Source organism: Myotis myotis, unplaced genomic scaffold (genome assembly GCF_014108235.1).
Source record: "Myotis myotis isolate mMyoMyo1 unplaced genomic scaffold, mMyoMyo1.p scaffold_m19_p_19, whole genome shotgun sequence".
NCBI lineage: Eukaryota > Metazoa > Chordata > Mammalia > Chiroptera > Vespertilionidae > Myotis > Myotis myotis.
This window is the reverse complement of record NW_023416323.1, coordinates 5,854,384-5,876,692: the sequence shown is the minus strand read 5'-3', so window position 1 is coordinate 5,876,692 and position 22,309 is coordinate 5,854,384. Positions and strand designations below refer to the sequence as shown.

The following is a 22,309-nucleotide window of genomic DNA, read 5'->3' as shown; positions in this document are numbered from 1 at the left end:
CGGAGCCGCGAACGCGGCGCCCCGAATCCCGCGGACAGGGCCACAAGGGGGCGCTGCTCTGCCGCGCTCGCCGCAGCGCCGACGGGGCCCGCAGCCGCCGAGGGCCGGGGTCGCTGGTGCCACGAACGTTTCCGAAGACACTGCGGCTCCGTGGGTGGCGAGAGCCGCTGAACTGGGAAAGGGGCGCCGAACCAGCCCGCGGTGGACGCCCACCCCACATCGCGTTGATGGGGCGACGTCACCGCTAGGGCACGGACGCTGACTCTGCTGTCCGGGTCTATTCCGAGCCCCGAGCCGGGGACGTGGAGGGTGGGAGGTGAACCCCAGATCCCTGGTGTTAGTGGAGAAGCACCGGAACTGGGGGTGTCCCCATCGGGCGAGGGAGGGAGGGAGGTGGGGAATTGGCTCAGGGAGCGCCGCGGACCGGGACACTTGTGTCTGTGGGACTCGGGGGAAGCGGGGGGCGGGGGGGTGTGTGTGTGTAAAGGTCAGCTCTGGCCGAGAAGATCTTGGCTCTGTCCCTGTTCTCCGCGTGCTGCGTGGCCGTTTCCCCATCCATCCAGTCGGTGGCATCGTCCCTGTCCAAGCCTTAGGCCCCCCTGGCCCTCACGGCCAGCCCAGCGTCTGCAGAGAATTGCTGAGATGCCTGCTCCGCGCTGGCCCAGGCCCAGCCCTCACTCCCGGCCCAATGGGCACCAGACAGTGACTGCCCTGGACGGGTCAGGGCTGGACGGGGCGCAGAGGCAGAGGAGCCAGGGCCCTTAGGACCCAAGTGGGGGGAGGGGAGTGCTCCTGACCCAGCCTGAAGGGTCAAAGGTCTTCCTAACTTTGGAAGGATTTGTGGGGGCGGGGCCTGGGAAGAGGGTCCACTTGTAAGAGGAGGCTACTTGGCCCCGGGCCTGAAGGAGTGGCATTTCTCCGGGAGAAGGGCTGTCAGGAAAGGGTCTTCTGTGGGGTCTCCTGGCCCGGGACCCACAGCTGATGGACTATAATGCAAACCCCTGAGGGCAGGCCCTAGACCAGTGATGGCGAACTCATTTTTTTGGTTGATTTTTCTTTGTTAAATGGCATTTAAATATATAAAATAAATATCAAAAATATAAGTCTTTGTTTTACTATGGTTGCAAATATCAAAAAATTTCTATATGTGACACAGCACCAGAGTTAAGTTAGGGTTTTTCAAAATGCTGACACGCCGAGCTCAAAAGGTTCACCATCACTGCCCTAGACTGTTTCCTCACAGCCGGTGGTTAATAACTGGCCTTCAGGCTGGAATGACTCCCGGCTCCCCCACCAATCGGGGTACGACTATGGGAGAGTGACGCAACTTTCCCATCCCTCCAATGGGGAGATAACACTGGGCTTCACCAAATCAATCACCTCGTTTTAAAGAGCTATAGAGTTAAGCATATAATTTATATAATTAAAAATATATAAGGTAGATTATATCAAGGGGCCCCAAAACAAGACAGACTTGAAACATGCTGCCACATCAAATGACACTTTGGTCTCGGTTACAGAGAATACAATCGATGACACAAGAATTGACCAGCTCATACTATTCCAAACCTCGTTAACTTGAAGGGATTTTAATACTGAACTTATTAGCAGCAGATTAGAATTTTAATTCCTGGGTTCAAAATCTGAAGCATCAGAAATGGGGTGATTAATTGTGGGCACCCTTTACTACTCACCTCTCCGTGCCAGGCCAGCTGCTACCTGCTGCTACGTTCTGACTCGGGTTATCATGCAGGGAGACCCTCTTGCTTTAGGGGACGCCTCGGGAAGGAAGGTTGTGACCTCACCGTCCCTCCCAGACACACATCCCGCTTTCCTGAGGGGCACCATTATATTCTTCCTTTATTGGCTATCCTGGTATAATACAAATCTGCAAGTTTAGATACAAAAAAATCTGGAAATAAAAGATAGAAAAGTACCCGCCAGGCACCCCTCTCCCTTCCTCTGGGCCCCTCCCCCAGGGGGCACCAACGTGAGGTAACTGAGCATCTCCTTGCCCTCCCCCCAAACTCACTTCCTGGGCCCCCAACTTGGCCCCTGCCCCCAAGAGACCTTGGTCCAAGGAAGATGTGGGCCGAGTGGGGGAGAGGGCTAACAGGGTGAGCACAGCATTGGCAGTGAACGCAGCAGGTGGGCAGAGGGAAGCCCTTTGCTTGTGCTGTGTGTGTGGGGGGGCAACCATGTGGGGCCCAGGAGAGCCCCTAAATGGACATCCCTCCCCGAGCCCATCCTACAATGGAAGGTGGAAGGTCAACAACAGAAACTGGAAACTGTAGCTTGAACCGAGGGCGCTCCCTGGCACTACAGCCACCCCCGTGCCTGGGGTGGGGGAAGGAGCATTGCCAGGCTGGTCTGTTCCTGAATTCCATCCTGTGGAAACCTGGGCGTCACAATGTCGGTTCTATAGTGGTTGTGGGGGTGGTCGAGAGGAGGAGTTAGAGGGATATTGAGGGGCGAAGCCCCAGGGAGCAAGATGAGGGGAGAGGTGGGCCTCAGCTCCTAGGTGTGGGCCTGGAGATCATGGGGTGGGCAGGCGGCTGGGGCTACAGTTCGATCTCGAAGGTCTTTTGCAGGTCGCCCGAGAAGGGGTTAGAAGGCTTCTCCACGGCGGGTTTGCCTTCTAATGCTGCCCACTGGGCCTCAAAGGGGTCCAACTCAGGGGCTGGGGTGGGTGCTGGCTCTGGGGGCCAGGGAGCCCCATTGGGGCGTGGGGGGGCCTGGCCCCCAGGGGCACTGGGCACAGCAGGTGGGGGGAAGGCTCCAGCTTTCCCAAGCAGGGCGGTGGGCTGTGGCTGGAGCTGGGCAGCTGAGCAGAAGGCGTTGGCCACCATCTGCGAGGGTGTGATGCCCACCACGGGCACGCGGGGCATGGGCGGGTAGCCCAAGCCTGGGTAGGTGGGCACAAAAGGGGGCTGCATGTGTGGGGGTGGCAGAAACAGGGCCACCTGGGCAGGTGCGGCATCGAAGGGCCCCACGGGGGCGGGGAAGGGCTGCAGGGGAGGGGGTGCGGCAGGCACCGCGGACACCTGCTGCTGCTGCTGCTGCTGCTGCTGCTGCTGCTGCACTTTGGCCACCTGCGACACCTCTTCCAGCCACCGCTCGGCCTCCGAAGGGGTCCGCTTGTGCCCGGGCTGGAAGGCGGCTGCCGGGGACACGGAGGGCTCGCCCCAGGCAGAAGTCCCTGGGCAGAGGAGAGGGCAGGTGAGTGCAAGGGCTGCGTCAGAAGGAACCCGAGGCTGGGGTCAGACTCTGAACTAGGCCTGAATCCGTCCTGGACCACATAGCAGTTCTGCAGTGCTAAGAACACCCAGTTCTGGGATTCTGAGGCCCCAAGATGGGAAACATACAGGCAGGGCTGACCATCAATCACCTGCTATTACCTATGTTTAATAGCGCCCTTGGCTCTGATACTCGGGATGTTTTGTTTTAGGAGGCTAAGATTCTAAGGCTCCGTAGATCCTCCTCATTCTAACATGATGAGTAAGGTTCGATGGCTTTAAGTTTCTGTTTTCTAAGAGCTTTAAATTTACATTGTTTGCAAGTCTAAGGTGCTCTCCTGGTTCCACCACACGCCCGAGGTGAGGCGATTCCACTGCGCTGAGAGCACTCTCTAAAGCTGTGAGACTCCAGGGTCGTGGCCCCAAGTCGGTTAGATTCCAGTATCCTGTGAGGCTAAGGCTAGAGGTTTCTGACTTTCATTATTCTAAGACAGGAAGTCTTTTTAAAAATGTATGTTTTTATTGATTTTTTAGATATAGAGGAAGGGAGAGGGAGACAGAAACATTGATGAGAGAGAAACATCAATCGGTGCATCTTGCACGCCCCCTACTGGGGATGGAGCCTGCAATCGGGGCATGTGCCCTGACCAGAACTGAACTGGAGGCCTCTTGGTGCACGGACAATGTTTAATCCACTGAGCCACGCCGGCCAGGCTAAGACAGGAAGGTTTAAAAATGATCCCATGGCCCAGCTGGTGTTGCTCAGTGGTTGAGCAGGTCACGGTTAGATTTCCAGTCAGGGCACATGCCCCGATGTGGGCTCGATCCCAGTAGGGGGCATGCAGGAGGCAGCCAATCAATGATTCTCTCTCATCATTGATGTTTCTACCTCCCTCTCCCTTTCCCTTCCTCTCTGAAATAAAAACATATTTAAAAATAAAAGGAAAATAACAATGATCCCATGGGGCCCTGGTCGGGTAGCTCAGCTGGTTGGAGCATCGTCCCATACACCAAAAGGTTGTGGGTTCGATTCCTGATCAGGGCACATACCTAGGTTGCAGGATCAATCCCTGGTAGGAGCACGTACGGAAGGCAGCCGGTTGATGTTTCTCTCTCTCTCTCCTCCTTCCTCTCTCAAATCAATAAAAACATATCCTTGGGTGAGGATTAAAAAAACAAAGTGATTCCTTGGTTCTAAGGTGCTCCCAGAGCTCTAAGATGACCCACGGTCCTGAGCCTGTGGGATTCCAAGATCCCTGGAGTCCCTGCGGTGACCCTGAGTGGGGCAAGGGGATGCAGGGGGCACCCCAGGCAGGGCTGGGCTCACCTGTGGAGGCAGGCGGCGGCCCTGGTGCTGGCACTCCAGCACTGGCAAAAGACGAGCTGATCTGTGTGCACAGAGCACTGATGCTGTCACTGTCGCTGGCCCCAGGCGGCTCCATCTCAGGCACTGGGAGGTCAGGGAGAGGCGGAGGTCAGTGATAGTCCCAGACCCCGTTCTTGACCCCTGTGCCCTCAGGTGCTCCTCTCACAAGGTGTGTTGGGTCGGTGGTAACTAAGCAACTAAGTGGCCATGGTCACAAAAATGATAACTCTGTGCATGTGTGTGTGTGTGACACTGGGTGGTGCAAGGAGTGTGTGACACTGGGTACTGATAGTCTGGACTGGACCCACAAGCCAGGTCAGAGCCAGAACTGAGGCTGCGTCCTGTAAACCCCCTGAGAGACCTCTCCTCTGCCCCAGGTGTGCTGTTCCCGGAACAGGTCGCCGCCCGGCCCAGGCAAGCGTGTAAGTGGTTTCCCCTTACCTGGGGCAGGTCACACCCTGCACCCTTCCATCCTGCCCTGTCCCGTATAACCTCTGAGCGCCTGCCCTGTGGCAGAGAGGTTATTCGTGTCATCTGGCCTCTGTCCACGATGTGCCTCGTAAGTAAATTCCCTTAATCAACTCCTGGTGCAGTGATGGAGTCATCAGCCTCTTTCTCCGGTCTCTTGGCCCTGGGACATTTTCCCAGCAGTTGGATGGCAGTCACAGGGGCCCCAAATCAAGGGGGGACCTCAAGGAGGACCTGTCTATAGCTACAAACCAGAAGAAATATTTAAACTGTTTAAAAACAGATAGTGCCGGACCAGCGTGGCACAGTGGCTGAGCATCAACCTATGAACCATGATGTCACGGTTCAATTCCAGGTCACACACATGCCCGGATTGCAGGCTTGAGCCCCAATAGGGGGCGTGCAGGAGGCAGCCAATCAATGATTCTGTCTCATTGATGTTTCTGTCCCTCCCTCTCCCTTCTTCTCTGAAACCAATACAATTATGTTTTTAAAAATAAAAACATATATTAATTTAAAAAATATATTTAACCACATAGATGGCGAGAGCACTGACCAGTGAGAATGGATGTGGGCCACTGTTTTTCACTGGCTGGGGATCACTTGTCCTGCTTTGGGTGGCAAAATGAAGCCCTGTCCACCCCGGCCTATAACACGTATCCCGAGGGCAGAGACACAGCTGTGCCAGGGAGACAGTGAGCAGATGTGGGGCCTCAAGAGCACTTGAGATGAGCAAAGGGACGATCTGAATACACAGCGGTGTGGGCGGCAAGTGCCAGCTCGGCAACAGGGGTGATGCTCCAATGAGCATGAGGAAGAAACGGACTGGAGGAGTCAGCAGGGGAGCGGGGGGGGGGCGGGGGGGTATATGGCTTCCAGGTCATTTACATGAGGAGCGTGTGTGAGTCCGAATGAGCATGCAGCCTCAGAGGATGTGGCATCTGAGTGCGACTGAAATCCAGTGTGTGGTGACCTGACTGTGATTCCCAAGTGTGAGCCACTCTGCCTGCATGATGTGTGAACATGTATGCAAGCATGCATACATCTGCATGTGTGATTCCAAGTGTGCATGAATGGGGGTGTACCTGCAACTTCCAATTCTGTGTGACTTTGGTGTGCACTTGACTAAGTGTGCAACTGACTGGAACATCTGTGTGAGTTGGTGAAATTTCTGTGTGGCAAGTCACGTCTAAGCAAATGAGCAATTGGCTACAGGAGTGTGAGGCTTTCAGATAAAGCCTGGGAAGCCTGCCCCCTCCAGGGAGCACGTGTGACAGCCCTGGGGGTGAGCTTACTGTCAGGCTGTAAGAGGACAGCAAAAAAGGGATGCTGCCGGACACGGAGGGGTGAATGCCAGTCATTCTCAACAAGCCCTGGCATCTGCCCAGCCGTCACCTTCTGGAGTAGCCCAGCCTCCTGGACACCCGTCAACACCTCCCACACCAGTCCCTGAGGCTGTGAGGGTAGGTGTCCCGGTGAGGTGTCTGGAGCAGGGGAGCAGGCCAGACCACATGACTTCACCGGCAGCTGGGAGGAAAGGCCGCCCTCCCGCCTGTCTCCCTTGTGCAAAACGTGGTACCACACCACCTCTCCTCTCCCTTTCTCACCGCAGCTGTTGCCTTGTTTTTTCTTTAAATATATTTTTATTGATTTCAGAGAAGGAAAGGGAGAGGGAGAGCAATAGAAGCATCAACGATGAGAGAGAATCATTGATCAGCTGCCTCCTGCATGCCCCCGACTGGGGATTGAGCCCATAACCTGGGCATGTGCCCTGACCAGGTTCGAACCATGACCTCCTGGTTCACTGGTCGACGTTCAACCACTGAGCCACACCCGCTGGGCCAGACTGCTTTACATCATGACATATACCATCTTTCTCCTTTCCTGGGCACATCGCAGACATGAGTAATCAAACACAATGCTTTCCCCTCACCTGGCTCTGGCCTCTACAGGCCAAATCCTGGAAGACAGGACTGATCCTTGTGACTCCATCTTCCCTCCAAGCAAAATAGGACATTTAAATGGCCTCTCTCCCAGCATCACCCGTGGCAGACATTGCTAATCAACGATGGTGGGTGCTGCCCTGGCCCAGTCCTTTGCCCTCAAGTGACATCACAAAGCCACCACCATGCTCCCTGACCCTGCGATTCCCACGCTCCCTGTGCCCTCCATTTCACCTTTCCTCTGGCCGTCTCTCCGTGGGTGAAAACACAGCACTCCTATTGCTCTCCCTTCCTCCCTTGCCCACAGCAGACTGCTAATCATTCACGTGGTGTGCCACCTTTTCCTTTTTCTTGCTCACGCAGACATTGGAAGGAGCTCATGATGTAAGCCATCACTCTATTCTCCCCGCCCCAGGCAGGCATTGCCAACCATCACAATCCTCTGTGACTCAGCCTGAATTCTTCACGCGGCCAGATCTCATGGCTTTACTGGCAAAGGCTGGTGCCTCAGTCTCCTCCTGAGCAAAATCCTGGCATCGGTGCAGCTGCCCTCCTCCCCTTGTCCACAGCACTTTGCTAATCAGTCATGGAGGCCCCTCTTGCATTTCCCTAACCACAGCAGACATAGCTAATTGATCATGATTTGTGCCACCTTTCTTTTATCCTTTGTCCATAGCAGACACTACTAATGGATCATGATTTCTACTCTCTCTAGTCCGTGGCAGGCACTGCTAATTGATCACAACGTGTTCCACCTCTCATCTGTGTGCACGGCAGACAGTGCTAATCCATCGTGGTGGCCACCCCCTGTTCTCTATCTCCCTCACAGCCAGTGGAATTGATCCCGGCTCACCTGTGCTCTTCACCTGGAAGTCAGTGCGGCGCTGCAGCGTGGACGGCAGCTCATTCAGCCTCAGGCTCAGCTGCCGTTTGAAAGGCGAGTTCTTCTGGCTGAGCGCTGGGAACCCACGGAAGGAGCCCTGGCGAACCAGCTGCTCCAGGGGCGCATGGCGGCGGGGGATGGCAGCCGCGGGGGTGCCTGCAGCCACGGGGGTGCCTGCCTCACCCTTCTCACCAGGGGATGTGGTGGCTGGTGTCGGGGACACGCGCCCAGGCTGGGCAGGGCCGGGAGCCGCAGTGGGGGCAGCTGCCGCCTCTGTTGGAGACACGGGAGACGGAGGTCAGATACCTCACCCTGGCATCAGAGGCCTCCCCACCTGGCCCCCTTGGTCCTTCCCCGCGCTGCCTTCCTCACCCAGTGTTTCCTGCCCTCAACACAGACTGGTCAGGGCCGTAAATGTCTCTCACCCCCACCCAAGTCAAGACCGCTTTCCCCAGGAAGCCACTGAGGAATTTCACCCCAACCTCACCTTCTGTGTCTTGCTAGCTTTCTGCCACTGATCTCTTTCCTGTGCTGTTCCCCGTTTCCCCTTTGAGCCCTTCTATCTCCTTTTCTGACTAATGTAATGGACACTTGCTTGGTGCATGACCAATGAATCAGGCCTTGTTCCAAGTGCCTGGCAATTACTAACTCATTCAATCTTCAAAACCACCCCTTGAGGTCAATACTACCAGTGTCCCCATTTTACAGAGGTGAAAACTGAGGCCCAGCAATGGTAAGTGACTTGCCCAAGCCACAGTGCTAGCAAGAGGCAGGCCGACTCTGGGGTTGGTGGTCCCATTACCCTAACCTGCCTCTCCCTCTGGCTTGGTCTCCCCACGTCATGCTGTCTCCTCTATCATTCTGTCTGTTCGTCTCTCCGTCTCTGTACCTCCCACCATTCTTCCCACCTCAACTACCTCCTCCCTCCCTCCAGTTGCTACCCATCCTTCCAGTAGACCCAGCTTGACACACTTCCTCTGGGGAGCTTTCCAGATCTCTCCAGCCCTTCAGCCTGGTCTCCCTCCACTCTGGGACTACCCAAGGCCTGCTCTTCCAGGGCAGGGTCCCCTCACCCCTGCCAACACACACACACACACACACACACACACACACACACACACACACTCCAATCAGGGCCTCACCCAAGCTGTAGCCTGAATGCCAGGGAGCTTAAACTCAGGCCCAGAGTGGGCAGGGAGGTCACCTGGCATTTCTTCTCCCATCTTGCGGGTTGAGGCCGTGAGGCTCTCACCCAGGCCTGGCCAGGTGACAGCCTGGGACAGGTTGGAACCAGGAACCACCTCTACCCCCCCAAACCCCCTTTAGGGACCTTAGGAAGTGTCCCTCCCCCCACCCCTTCACTCTCTGGGCTCCAGCTTCTGCACTATAACCCCCCCCCCCCCAACCACACACACACTGGGCCTCCTGAGAGGGTCAGCTGAGGCAGTAAATGTTCCATGCTTTTCCTTCCTCTCTGAAATCAATGAAAATATATATTTTTAAAAAGAATGTTATTGATAAAGCAATAAGAATTAGTTAAAAAATTTGCTTTCCTAACTTTTCTGTTAGAACTATTTTAAACTTATAGAAAAGATGTTTTAATGGAACAATGAGTGTGCATGTTTCCTATCTTTTTTAAAAAAATGTTTTTATTGATATTTAGATAGAGAAAGGGAGAGGAGGTAGAAACATGGATGAGAGAGAAACATCAATTGGCTGTCTCCTGCACGCCCCCTACTGTGTATTGAGTCCACAACCCGGGCAGGTGCCCTGACCGGGAACTGAATCAGTGACCTCTTGGTGCACGGGACAATGCTCAATCCACTGAGCCACACCAGCCGGGCAGGCGTGCAGGCTCTCTTCCCCTAAGGTCCCCAGTGTTAACATGTTATCATATGTGCTCTCTCCCTCCTTCTATAATTTCCCCCTACCATTTAAGAGTACCTTTCAGTGTGGCCAGCATGGCTCAGTGGTTGAGCCTTGACCTATAAACCAGGAAGTCATGGTTCAATTCCCGATCAGGGCACATGCCTGGGTTGTGGGCCGATCCCCAGCAAGAGGCAGCCAATCAATGATTCTCTCTCATCATTGATGTTTTTATTTCTCTCTCCCTCTCCCTTCCTCTCTGAAATCAATACAGATATAGTTTTTAAAAATAAAGAGAAATTCTAAAAAAAAAAACAAAAACCAAAAAAGAGTAACTTTCAGACAACTTAACCCCAAGCCTTCAGCATGTACCTCCAAATAACAAGGACGGTCTCCTACACAGCTACAGTGTAATTTCTCACGTGGGGAACGGAACATGAGTACAATACTATTAGCCAATCTGCAGGCCGTAGTCCAGTTTCCCCAACTGTCCAGATCATGTCCTTTATAGACGTTCTTTTTTACATATGTGCAGGACCACACACTGCATTTAATAATACTTGTCAAATCTCATTAGTCCCCTTTAATCTGGAACAGGTTCCCAATGGGAAATTCTTTGTCAATTTTAAGCAATGTTTTTAAAAAATCTTAAAACTAGAATCTGCAGAAAAGAAAAATTAAGTCACATTGTGACTGAGCATATAATACACTTACGTTGAAAATTTTTTTTTTTTTACAATTTACAAAGGTATTTGCCAGTCACCTAGAATGTCTATCAGATGTTTAGCAAACTTGCTTGATGGCAACCAGAGTAAGAAATACCTTTACATGCTAACCTATTCCACGTACAAACATACATAAAATGAAATAAAAACATCAGTAAGCTATGCTTATCCTTACTACATTTGATTACTCTGTATTTTCAATTTCATTCTTTTGCACGCACTTTGAAAAGCCTGGGCACCTCCCTGAGTTGGCAGGCAATAGAGCCATTTGTGAACTTTGCTGGGATTTGTGGCCCGCAGAATACTGCCCAAAGGACTCTAACTAAATGAGCTTTATAAACTGTCACCAAACTTTGTGGTTGGTGCTCTGCTTTGTGAACTGTGGAGCCCCGGTACCGCCGCGGCTTTCCCTGCAAACCGGACCCGCGGCTCCGGGGCCCACTCCGTGCCCTGCCGTCTGGGCAGACCCACCTTTCTTTTTGTCCGGGGCTTCTCGGTCAGTGGGCCGCCCGCCCCCAGACAGGCGGAAGGAGCCCTCGCGGGCAAAGCTGGTGCGGCTGGCATCGAAGGTAGCCGTGACCCCACACTCCTTCTCCCGCCGCTGTTTCCGCTCCAGGCAGGCAGCAAAAGCACAGCCCACAGCGTGGCTCAGCCTCTCGCCCTGTGAGGAGAGGGTGGGGCCAGGGTTGGAGGTGCTGAGTTGTGCACACTGGACACCAGGAGCCCTGGGTCCCAGCTCCCAGGTGCTGGGTGACCCCGGACCATCCCTCCGCCGCTCGGGCCTCAGTGAACACCTGCACCGAGGGACACAAATGACAGCCCTGAGTGAAAACAGAAAGCCAGCAACAAGGGTTCAAGACTATGGAGATTCCTCAAAAAATTAAAATCAGAGCTGTCATACGACCCAGCAATTCCACTTCTGGCTATTTATCCAGAGAAAACAAACAAACAAAACAAAACAGAAACAGACCATAGATATATAGAACAAGCTGATGATCGTCAAAGAGAAGGGGTGGGGGATGGGAATAAAAAAGGAGTGCAATACTGTAGACCTCCATTGACATGAAGGTCTAAAATAGGCAACACTAATCCATGGTGAAAAAAGTCAGAGCAGTGGCTCTTTCTTAGGGGGTGGGGTGGGGATGGACTGGGAAGGGCAGGGGGATGGGCTGGGGTGGTTGTCATGTTCTAGAACTTCACAGGGGTTTGGGTTCCACAGGTGTATGCAGTTGTCAAAACTCAGCAAAAGTATACCTAAGGCTTATGGTCAGCATGTGTTTTTCCACAGGGAAATGGGACAACCACGAGGCTTATATAGTCCCAAAAGCTATGGCCAGTTCAAAGGGTTCAATCCAGTCTTCAGGGTCAACGATCCAAGCTAATTACCTGAATCAACCGAGGCTTACCTGGAAAGAAGTGAAACGACAACTAGAAAAGAAAAAGACAGGCTCCAAGGAATTAACTAAATTTGAAGAAAAAAATGAATGAGAACTGAAAGAAAGATCAAGAAAAAGACCAGGGAGAAATAATTAAGTGGAAATGGGAGTTCAGCCAAAAGAAGACAGAGCAAGAAAAAAGAAAAGAAGAAATCTTCTTCAAGCTCTGATTCTTCCAGCAGTTCTTCAGAGTCTGAAGATGTGAATTTACAAAAAGAAAAAGAGCAACCATTCATATTAATTACAGAAAGTTCTATGTTAGAGAGTGAATCAGACAGAAGGGAGAGTTTAAAAAAAAATAAAGAAGTCAAAAGATGCAACTGAGCCCTGGCAGTGTGGCTTGGATGGCTGGGCATTGTCCCATGCACTGGAGGGTTGCTGGTTTGATTCCAGGTCAGGGCACATGCTTGGGTTTTGGGTTTGATCTCCAGTGGGGTTGTTCAGGAGGTACCCGAACAATGTTTCTCTCTCACATCAATATTTCTCTCTCTCCCCACCTCTCTAAAAATAAAATCAATAAAAAAATCTTAAAAAAAAAAAAAAAAGAGAGATGCAACAGAGAAAGGAAAGGACATTCAAGTTCAAGGACTCGGCAAATAGAGAAAGATGTATCCTGACGGTAAACCTTTATCATCTGAGTCCTTATCAGAATCAGATAATAATGAGGAAGTATAAGCAAAAAAGAAGAAAAGTCCCTAGTTGGTTTGGCTCAGTAGCTGGAGTTTCAGCCTGTGGATTGAAGGGTCCCAGGTTCAATTTAGGTCAAGGGCACGTACCTTGGTTGCAGGCTCTATCCCGGGCTCTGGTGGGGGCACATGTGGGAGGCAACCAATCAATGTTTCTTTCTGTCTCTCCCTCTCCCTTCCATTCTCTCTAAAAACCAATGGAAAAATATCCTCAGGTGAGGATTAACAAAAAAGAAAAGAAAAGAAAAGAAAAGCGGTGAAGACAGATAAGGCAAAAGAGAAAGAGAGAGAAGCACAGTAAGAAAAAGAAGGCTGATAGTTCAAGTCCTGACTCATTATAGTAACATTAAGAAAAATCAGGATTCCGATTGCATATTAGAAAACAGCCCCTGAAAAAATGGTGGGAGCTACACTGACACTCTCCCAGGACCAAATTGGAAGTACAACTAAAATACAGAAAAACCACCCTGAAATATCAACTGAAGACTAGCGGAGGGAACCCTAGTAACCAAGGGTAGGAAGTGGAGACCGCATAGAGACTGGTAGGACATGCAGAGATGCCACAGGGCTGGCCAGGCTCCCACAGACAGCAGCTAAATCAGCGGTTCTCAACCTGTGGGTCACAACCCCTTTGGGGTCGAAAGACCCTTTCACAGGGGTCACCTAAGACCATCGGAAAACACATATATAATTACATATTGTTTTTGTGATTAATCACTATGCTTTCATTATGTTCAATTTGTAACAATGAAAATACTTCCTGCATATCAGATATTTACATTACGATTCATAACAGTAGCAAAATTACAATTATGAAGTAGCAACGAAAATAATTTTATGGTTGGGGGTCACCACAACATGAGGAATTGTATTAAAGGGTCGCGGCATTAGGAAGGTTGAGAACCACTGAGCTAAAGGGTGGGATATCTCAGCTGTGGGAAATTTCCACTGAGAACTCTGGGTCTAAACCCCAAGCTGGGCTCACCACCCCAGAGCACCAGAACTGAGAAAGGTGCACACAGAACATCTGGCTGTGAAAACCAGTAGGGTTGCTGTCTGCCAGTCAGAGAGGGCTAGAAATGCAGGCACCCTCTTAAAGGGCCAACACACAACATTTCGTGCGCAGTCACTCACTTTGGGCTCGGGCAGAGGGAGGGCAGAGTGGACTGGAGCTGTGTGAGGAGAGTCCAGGGTTGGAGTCTCTGGGGTTGGAGCTCAGAGCACAACCCCGATTTCATGTACTGAGTCATTCCCTCATACTGCAGAGGACAGCTTTCTCCACAGGTCTTACCTATACAAGTTTTTGCTTGGGGTGAAGACAATTGCCCCACCATGTTGGAAGACATCTTGCCCCACCCTATGGTCTATAGCTTGAGGCAAATCAATACTGAATGTCAACTGGACTGCAGGCAGAGGAAGACCTCTGGAGGCTTTGACTCTGCCTGATCTTCTGGGCCCGGGGCTAGGAAAAGCAGATCCCGGTGTAGAATCTTGTTCCTTTCCAAAAACACCCAGCCCCAGCAGAGGGAGCCATAGCTGTGGATTGCTGATAGCCCCAAAGAGGGTACTCAGGGACAGTCAGAAACAGTGTCTGACATTATCCTGCACCAGAGAGCATAGCAGATCTACCTAATATAGACACAAACCCAAACAGGCATTCAAAATGGGGAGACATAAAAAAATAAGCCCCAGCCCTGGCCGGTTTGGCTCAGTGGATAGAGTGTCGGCCTGTGGACTGAAGGGTCCCGGGTTCGATTCTGGTCAGGGGCATGTGCCTTGGTTGTGGGCACGTCCCCAGTGGGGGGTATGCAGGAGGCAGCTGATTGATGTTTCTCTCTCATTGATGTTTCTAACTCTCTATCCCTCTCCCTTCCTCTCTGTAAAAAAAATCAATAAAATATATTAAAAAAAAATAACCCCCAGACCTAGCCGATTTGACTCAGTGAATAGAGTGTCAGCCTGTGGACCAAAGTGTCCCAGGTTCGATTCCGGTCGAGGGCACCAGCTCGGGTTTTGGGCTTGATCCCCAGTAGGAGGTGTTCAGGAGGCAGCCGATCCATGATTTTCTCTCATTATTGATGTTTCAGTCTCTCTCTCCCTCTCCCTTCCTCTCTGAAATCAATAAAAATATATTTAAAAAAAATAACCCCAAAATGAAAGAACAAGAGAATTCTCCAGCAGAAGAGCTAAATGAAATGGAGTTAAGAAACTTATCTGATATAGAGTTCAGAATAATGATGGCAAAGATGCTCAACAGCATGAGAAAAGGTATAGTAACCATGAAAAAAGACCAGTCGGAAATAAAGAATGACATAGCACTAAGAAAGAACACACTGGAAGAAATACACAGCAGACCAGGGGAAGCTGAGCACTGGATCAGTGACAGGGTAGAAAAAAATCACTCAATCAGAGAAACAAAAAGAAAAAAAACAATTAAAAACAGGAGGACAACTTAAGGGAGCTGTGGGACAACATGATATGTAACAATATTCACATAATAGGAGTGCCAGAAGAAGAAGGCAAACAAATGCTAGAGAACATATTTGAAGAAATAATGACAGAAAACTTCCTTAACCTGGTGAAGGAAAAAGTTGCACAAGTCCAGGAAGCACAGAATCCCAAGCAAGAAGAACCCAAACAGGCCCATGCCCAGACATATCATAATTAAAATGATAAAAATTAAAGACAAAGAGAGAATCTTAAAGGCAGCAAGAGAAAAGCAAACTGTTACCTACAAAGGAACTCCTATAAGGCTGTCAGCTGATTTCTCATCAGAAATTCTACAAGCAGAAGGAAATGGCATGAAGTATTCAAGTAATGAAAAGCAAGGATTTGAAACCAAGACTATAGTCAGCAAGGCTATCATTCAAAATAGATGGTGAAATAAAGAGCTTCCAGACCAAAAAAGGCTAAAGAAGTTTATCACCACAAAACCAGCACTACAAGAAATGCAAAAGGGACTGCTGTAATGAGAAGAAGAAAGAGAGAGAAACAGAGAGACAGACAGACATAGGTATACAGAATTAAAATGGCAATAAATAAGTACCTATCAATAATAACCTTAAATGTAAATGGATTAAATGCTGTAAACAAAAGATGTAGGGTAGCTGAATGTATACAAAAATGTGACCTAATTATATGCTGCCTTATAAAAGTCCCACCTCAGAACAAAAGACTCAGACAGGATGAGAGTGAAGGGATGGGAAAAAAATTTCCATGCAAATGGAAACGAAAAAAAAGATGGGGTAGAAATACTCATATCTGACAAAAAAAGACTTCAAAATGAAGGCCATCACAAGAGACAACAAAGGTCACAACATAATACTAAACAGATTGCTCCAAAAAGAGAACATAACCCTGGTAAACAAATGAACACCTAATATAGGAGCACCTAAATATATAGATAAATTTCTAGAGGACTTCAAGGGAAAGATCGACAGCAATACAGTAATAGTAGGGGACTTTAACACTCTGCTGATTTCACTGCATAGATCTTCCAGACGAAAAATTAACAAGGAAACAGTGACTCTAAATGACATACTAGATCAGATGGATTTAACTGACATTTATGGAACATTTCACCCCAAAGCTGCTGAATATATTCTTCCCAAGTGCACATGGGTAATTCACAAAGATAGACCATATGTTAGGACACAAAACAAGTCTCTACAAGTTCAAGAAGACTGAAATCACATCAAGCATCTTCTCAGGTCACAGTGGAATGAAATTAGAAATCAACTACAGTGAAAATCATTCAAACACATGAAGGCTAAATAGCATGATATTAAACAATGAATGGGTTACCAATGAGATCAAGAAAGAAATCAAAAACTTCTGGAAACAAATGAAAATGAGCACACACAATCCCAAATCTCTGGGACACAGTAAAAGCAGTTCTGAGAGGGAAGTTCATAGCACTACAGGATTACCTCAAAAGACAAGAAAAATTAATGATACACTATTTAACCTTACAACTTAAAGAATTAGAAAGAGAACAAGAAAAGCCCAGAGTAAGTAGAAGGAAGGAAATAATGAAGATTAGAGCAGAAATAAATGACATAGAGACTAAAAACAACACAAAAAATCAATGAACCTAAGTCAGAGCTGGCTCTTTGAAAAGATAAACAAGATTGATGAACCATTAGCCAGACTCATCAAGAAACAAAGAGAGACCTAGCTGGTTTGGCTCAGTGGATAGCAGGTCAACCTGTGGCTTAAATGGTCTTGGGTTCAATTCCAGTCAAGAGCACATGCCTGGGTTGTGGTCTCGATCTCCAGTAGGGGGTGTGCAGGAGAAAGCCAATCAATGATTCTCTCTCATAATTGATGTTTCTATCTCTCTCCCTCTCCCTTCCTCTCTGAAGTCAATAAAAATATATTTAAAAAAAAAGAAACAAAGAGAGTGGACCCAAATAAATAAAATCAGAAAAGAAAGCAGAGAAGTAACCACTGACACCACAGAAATATAAGGGATTGGAAGAAAATACTATGAACAAATATATGCCAACAAGCTGGACAATGTGGATAAAATGGATAAATTCCTAGAAAAATATAATCTCCCAAAACTGAATCAGGAAGAATCAGAAAACCTGAATAGGCCAATAATAACTGAGGGAATAGAAGCAGTAATCAAAGAGTCCCAAGTAAGAAGAACACAAATAGGCCCACACCCAGACATATCATAATTAAAATGACAAAAATTAAAGACAAAGAGAGAATCTTAAAGGAAGCAAGAGAGAAAAAAAACTTATTTTAAACTATTCCAAAAAAATCCATGAGGAAGGAACACTTCCAAGCTCTTTTTATGAGGCCAGCATTATCTTAATTCCAAAGTCAGATAAAGACATTACAAAGAAAGAGAATTACAGGCCAACATCCCTGATGGACATAGATGCTAAAATCCTCAACAACATATTAGCAAATCAGATCCAGCAATATATTAAAAAGAGTATACACCATAAAGTGGGATTTATTTCAGGGATGCAAGGCCTGAGGTGTGTGTGTGTGTGGAGGGGGTGGGGGCACAGGGGTTGGCTAGAAGGGATCAATGGGGGGTTAAGGGGGACATATGTGATACTTTCAACAATAAAGATTTAATTTTAAAAAAAAGAAAAAGAAAAACAAGGATTCCCTTGTAAAGAAAATGCAATGTCTGAGGAAATTTCAACTGTGAGAATTATATCTACCAACATGCATAAATTTTTTTGTTTTTTAGAATTATTCCAGGACTGTTCTGTAGCCACTCAGATGTTGCATGTGAAAGGGTCATAAAAGTTGCCAGGGGCTTGAATATCTGTCTTTTTCTCTTCTATTTCCTAATAACTCTAGGAGATAATGCATTGCAGTCATACCTAGTGATTGATATTTGAGAATAAGCTAATATTTTGACTAGCAGTATCTATCCTATCTAATAATAGAGAAACATGGTAATTAACTGTAACTTCGCTACCCTTCCCATTGGCTAATCAGCGAGATATGCAAATTAACTGCCAGCCAAGATGGCGACCGGCAGCCAGGCAGCTAAGTGAACAGGAGGTTTGCTTGCTCCAGTGACGGAGGAAGCCAAGGTTCCCCGCCTGCCACTGCTGGCCTCTGAGCTGCACTCTAAGAAACAATGTTGCAATTATAGAAGCCAAACAAACCCAGATACCTGCTTTCAGCAGCCGAAGTCTCAGAGCTGGAGCTGAGCCTCAGAGCTAAAGCTGGCTCTCAGCTCCAGTGACAGCCATAGAAGGTAAATAAATCCCAGAATAAAAAAAAAAGAGAGAAAAAGGAGAGGTTGGGAGCTTCAGCCACCCACCAGCCTGAAAACGGCCATCATTCCCTCATCCAGGCTGGCCAGGCACCCAAGCAGGACCCCCACCCTGAAGGGGGTGCGACCAGTTGCAAACAGCCATCAGCCTCTCATCCAGGCTTGGCCAGGCACCCCAGTGGGGACCCCCACCCTGAAGGGGGTGCGACCAGCTGCAAACAGCCATCAGCCTGTCATCCAGGCTGGCCAGGCACCCAAGAGAGACCCCCACCCTGATCCGGAACACCCTTCAGGGCAAACCAGCCGGCCCCCACCCATGCACCAGGCCTCTATCCTATATAGTAAAAGGGTAATATGCAAACTGACCCTAGCAGCAGAATGACTGGGAATGACTGGTCACTATGACACACACTGACCACCAGGGGGCAGACGCTCAATGCAAGAGCTGCCCTCTGGTGGTCAGGGCGCTCTCACATGGGAGGAGCTCTGCTCAGCCACAAGCCAGGCTGAGGGCTGCCAGTACAGCGGTGGTGGTGGGAGCCTCTCCTGCCTCCTCAGCAGCGCTAAGGATGTCCGACTGCAGCTTAGGCCTGCTCCTCGCTGGCAAGTGGACATCCCCCGAGGGCTGCCAGAGGGATGTCTGATTGCTATCTTAGGCCCAATCCCCCAGGGAGCGGGCCTACGCCAGCAGGTGGTCATCCCCTGAGGGGTCCCAGACTGTGAGAGGGCACAGGCTGGGCTGAGGGACCCCCCCTCCCCCCCGAGTGCACAAATTTTTGTGCACTGGGCCTCTAGTATATATATAAAAGCCTAAGCGACCATTCGACCATTACCTATGATGTGCACTGACAACCAGGGGGCAGGGGAAGGGCAGGAAGAGATTAACCAAAGATCTTATATGCATACTAGAGGCCCGGTGCATGGGTTTGTGCACTGCTGGGGTCCCTCGGCCTGACCCACAGGGATTGGGCTGAAACCGATAATAAATGTATTTTAATTTTTTCACCTTGTATACTTTTATCTACCTGGGAAAGGAGTTTTTAGGGTTGGGTGGTGGTGGTTTGCTGTTTCTGTAACTGTGCCTTTTATCCTCACACAGCCTGTTTCTGGGGACACAGTAGCCATGCTTTGGGAGGTAAGAGCTGGGTACGGCAGTCTGGTGCTTCACCCAGCTTAGTGACATCGTTGGTCTCTGTCAGAGTGAACCAGAGAAAGAGCCTTTTACAGCATAAGGAAGCCCCAGAAGCTCTGGGATTTACCTCTAATCCAATAAATACTGAAGGGATTTTAGCATTAGAATATGTTATAACATTTGAATTAATTTTGACTACACTTTGGCTTTGGAGAGGAGAGAGAGAGAGAGAAAGAGAGAGAGAGAGAGAGAGAGAGAGAGAGAGAGAGAGAGAAATTGGTTGTTCCACTTATTTATGCATTCATTGGTTGACTCCTGTGTGCTCTGACTGGGAACTGAACCCAAAACCTTAGCACATCGGGAAGACACTACAACCTACTAACCTGGTCAGGACCTAGACACGGCTACTTTTTGAACTCGACAGCTAAAGATTTTAAAGTGCATGTTTTATACTGTTAAGTTTTAACCAGTCAGGAAATTTTTTATATAACTAGTAATAGTTAATTTTTGTATGAATTTTATTTAGGTTTGATGTTTAGCTTTTATTAACTTTAATTCTTGCTATCTTAAATTCCTTATTGCATTTAATGGCATTCTTTTATTTTTAAATATATTTCTTTATTGATTTAAGGGAGGAAGGGAGAGGGAGGAAGAGATAGAAACATCAACGATGAGAGAGAATCATTGATTGGCTGCCTTCTGCACGGCCCCTACTGGGGATCAAGCCTGCAATCCAGGCATGTGCCCTTGGCTGGAATCAAACCTGGTACCTTTCAGTCCACAGGCCAACGCTCTATCCACTGAGCCAAACCGGCTAGGGCTTTACGGCATTCTTGCCAAGATATTTAGCATGTGAAAAGCAGGTTTTAGGTTGTGGTTTTTTTTTAATAGCTTCATATTGAAGCTGAGACATCATACACAAGTTGAGTGGCAGGCCTGATATGCTCTGCCTTGTTACATAAAGCTGTTGCCAGAATCTTAGCAAATATAACATTTTAAAAGATTGCCTTTGTATATTCATAACAAATTATGACAAGTTAAATTTACGTGAAAATTACATTATTACTTTTTCTGTGTCATTTTACTAAGATTTTGTGTCTCATGTCTCCTGCTGAATTGGTTACTAGTAATGTTAAAAGGAATTGAAATCATTTTCACTTTGCATTTTTATATACTCAGGTAACATGTAATATAATTTGATGTACAATTTTGCCTGTTAAGAGGGTATGCTCATACAGCGGTATATGCTCAAAACATTTTGTCATGACAAGAGGCTGAATAAATAGCTATTTTACTTTAAAAAGAGCTGGAAAAATATGAATTCTACTTAATGGTATGCATGCTGAAGTATGGGGGAAGTGTTCAGGTATCTGCAACTTTAAAATGCATCAAAAATAAAATGAACAGATAGGCAATAGAGTGACAAAGGCAAATGTAAGTGGCAGGATCTGGGTGGTATGTGTACAGGTGACTGGTTACTGTACAAGTCTTTCGACTTTTCTGCGTGCTTTCAACTTTTATTTCTAATAAAACATTGGGAGTGAAAAACTGCAGTCACTATTTCCTGAGTGTCTACTTGAGAGGCTCCGAGGCCAGACAGCCTGGATTGATGCTGGCTTCCCACTTTCCAGGTGTGTGTTCTCAAGAATATCACTTCATTCTCAGTGCTTGAGCCTCTCCATCTGTAAACAGCACCTACTTCACAGGGTTACTGCAAGAATTAGGAAAACTAATATATGCACGGTATAGAGCACAGAGAACCACCACGCGATCATCAGTGTGAATGTATCCAGCCCGGGCTGCGCCCTGACTTGCATCCTTTTATGAAATCCTCATAACAACGCCAGGAGGTGCACACTCTTTTTTTGTTGTTGTTATTAATCCCCACCTCCTCACCTGAGGATATTTTTTCCATTGACTTTTAGAGAGAGTGGAAGGGAGGAAGGGAGAGGAGAAGGATAGGGAGAGAAACATTGATGTGAGATAAACATATAGATTGGTTGCCTTCCACACACTCCCCAACCAGGGCCAGGGATTGAATTTGCAACCCAGGTACGTGCCCTTGACGTATCTGTCAGACTTCTGTTTCCTAATCAAGATGCTCAGCCACCTCTTAAAGTTAAACTTGGGGGGAAAAAATCCTCAACAAAATATTAGCAAGTGTATTAAAATACCAGAAGTGTATTAAAACGATTATGCACTATGATCAAGTAAGATTTATCCCAGGAATGCAAGGTTGGTTCAACACATGAAAATCAATCAATGTAATATACACTAATAGAATGAAGAAAAAACCCACATGATCATCTTGATTGATGCAGAGAAAGCATTTGACAAAATTCAACACTTTCATAATAAAAAACACTCAACAAACTTGGAATAGATGGGAACTTCCTCAACTTGACAAAGGACATGTATGAAAAAGTCACAGTATCATACTCAATGGTAAAAGATTGAAAGATTTTCCTAGGATCAGGACAAGACAAAAATGCCTATTTTTAACACTTCTATTTAACACTATACTGGAAGTGCTAGCCATAGTAATTAGACAAGAAAAAGAAATAAAAGGCATCCAAATCAGAAAGGGAGAAGTAAAATCATCTCTATTTGCAGATTACATGATCTTAATGTAGAAAGTCCTAAAGAATCCACAAATTATTAGTGTTAATAAATGAATTCAGCAAATTTGCAGGATACAAGAGTGACAAAAATCAGTTATATCTCTTTACACTAGCAGTGAACAATCCAAAAATGAAACTAAGACAATAATTTCATTTAGCCATAGCCAGTTTGGCTCAGTGGATGGAGTGTCAGCC

At 48.0% G+C, this 22,309-nt stretch overlaps 1 protein-coding gene across 6 annotated transcripts in view; it reads right to left on the bottom strand.

Annotated features, from left to right (window-relative positions):
* Positions 1 to 1,397: 1,397 nt before the first annotated feature.
* NUMBL (NUMB like endocytic adaptor protein) overlaps positions 1,398 to 22,309 on the bottom strand; it is a 34,693-nt gene continuing 13,781 nt past the window's right edge. For 5 of the 6 annotated variants that reach the window (XM_036346006.1, XM_036346000.1, XM_036346001.1 and 2 more), the window contains 4 exons: positions 10,959 to 11,148; positions 7,867 to 8,169; positions 4,564 to 4,686; positions 1,398 to 3,199 (listed from right to left, as the gene is read on the bottom strand). In XM_036346006.1, the coding sequence (XP_036201899.1) occupies positions 2,562 to 3,199; positions 4,564 to 4,686; positions 7,867 to 8,169; positions 10,959 to 11,148 (1,254 nt within the window). In that variant the 3' untranslated portion in view covers positions 1,398 to 2,561. The remainder of the gene's footprint in view (positions 3,200 to 4,563; positions 4,687 to 7,866; positions 8,170 to 10,958; positions 11,149 to 22,309) is intronic. The other variant, XM_036346005.1, reaches the window with a different exon arrangement.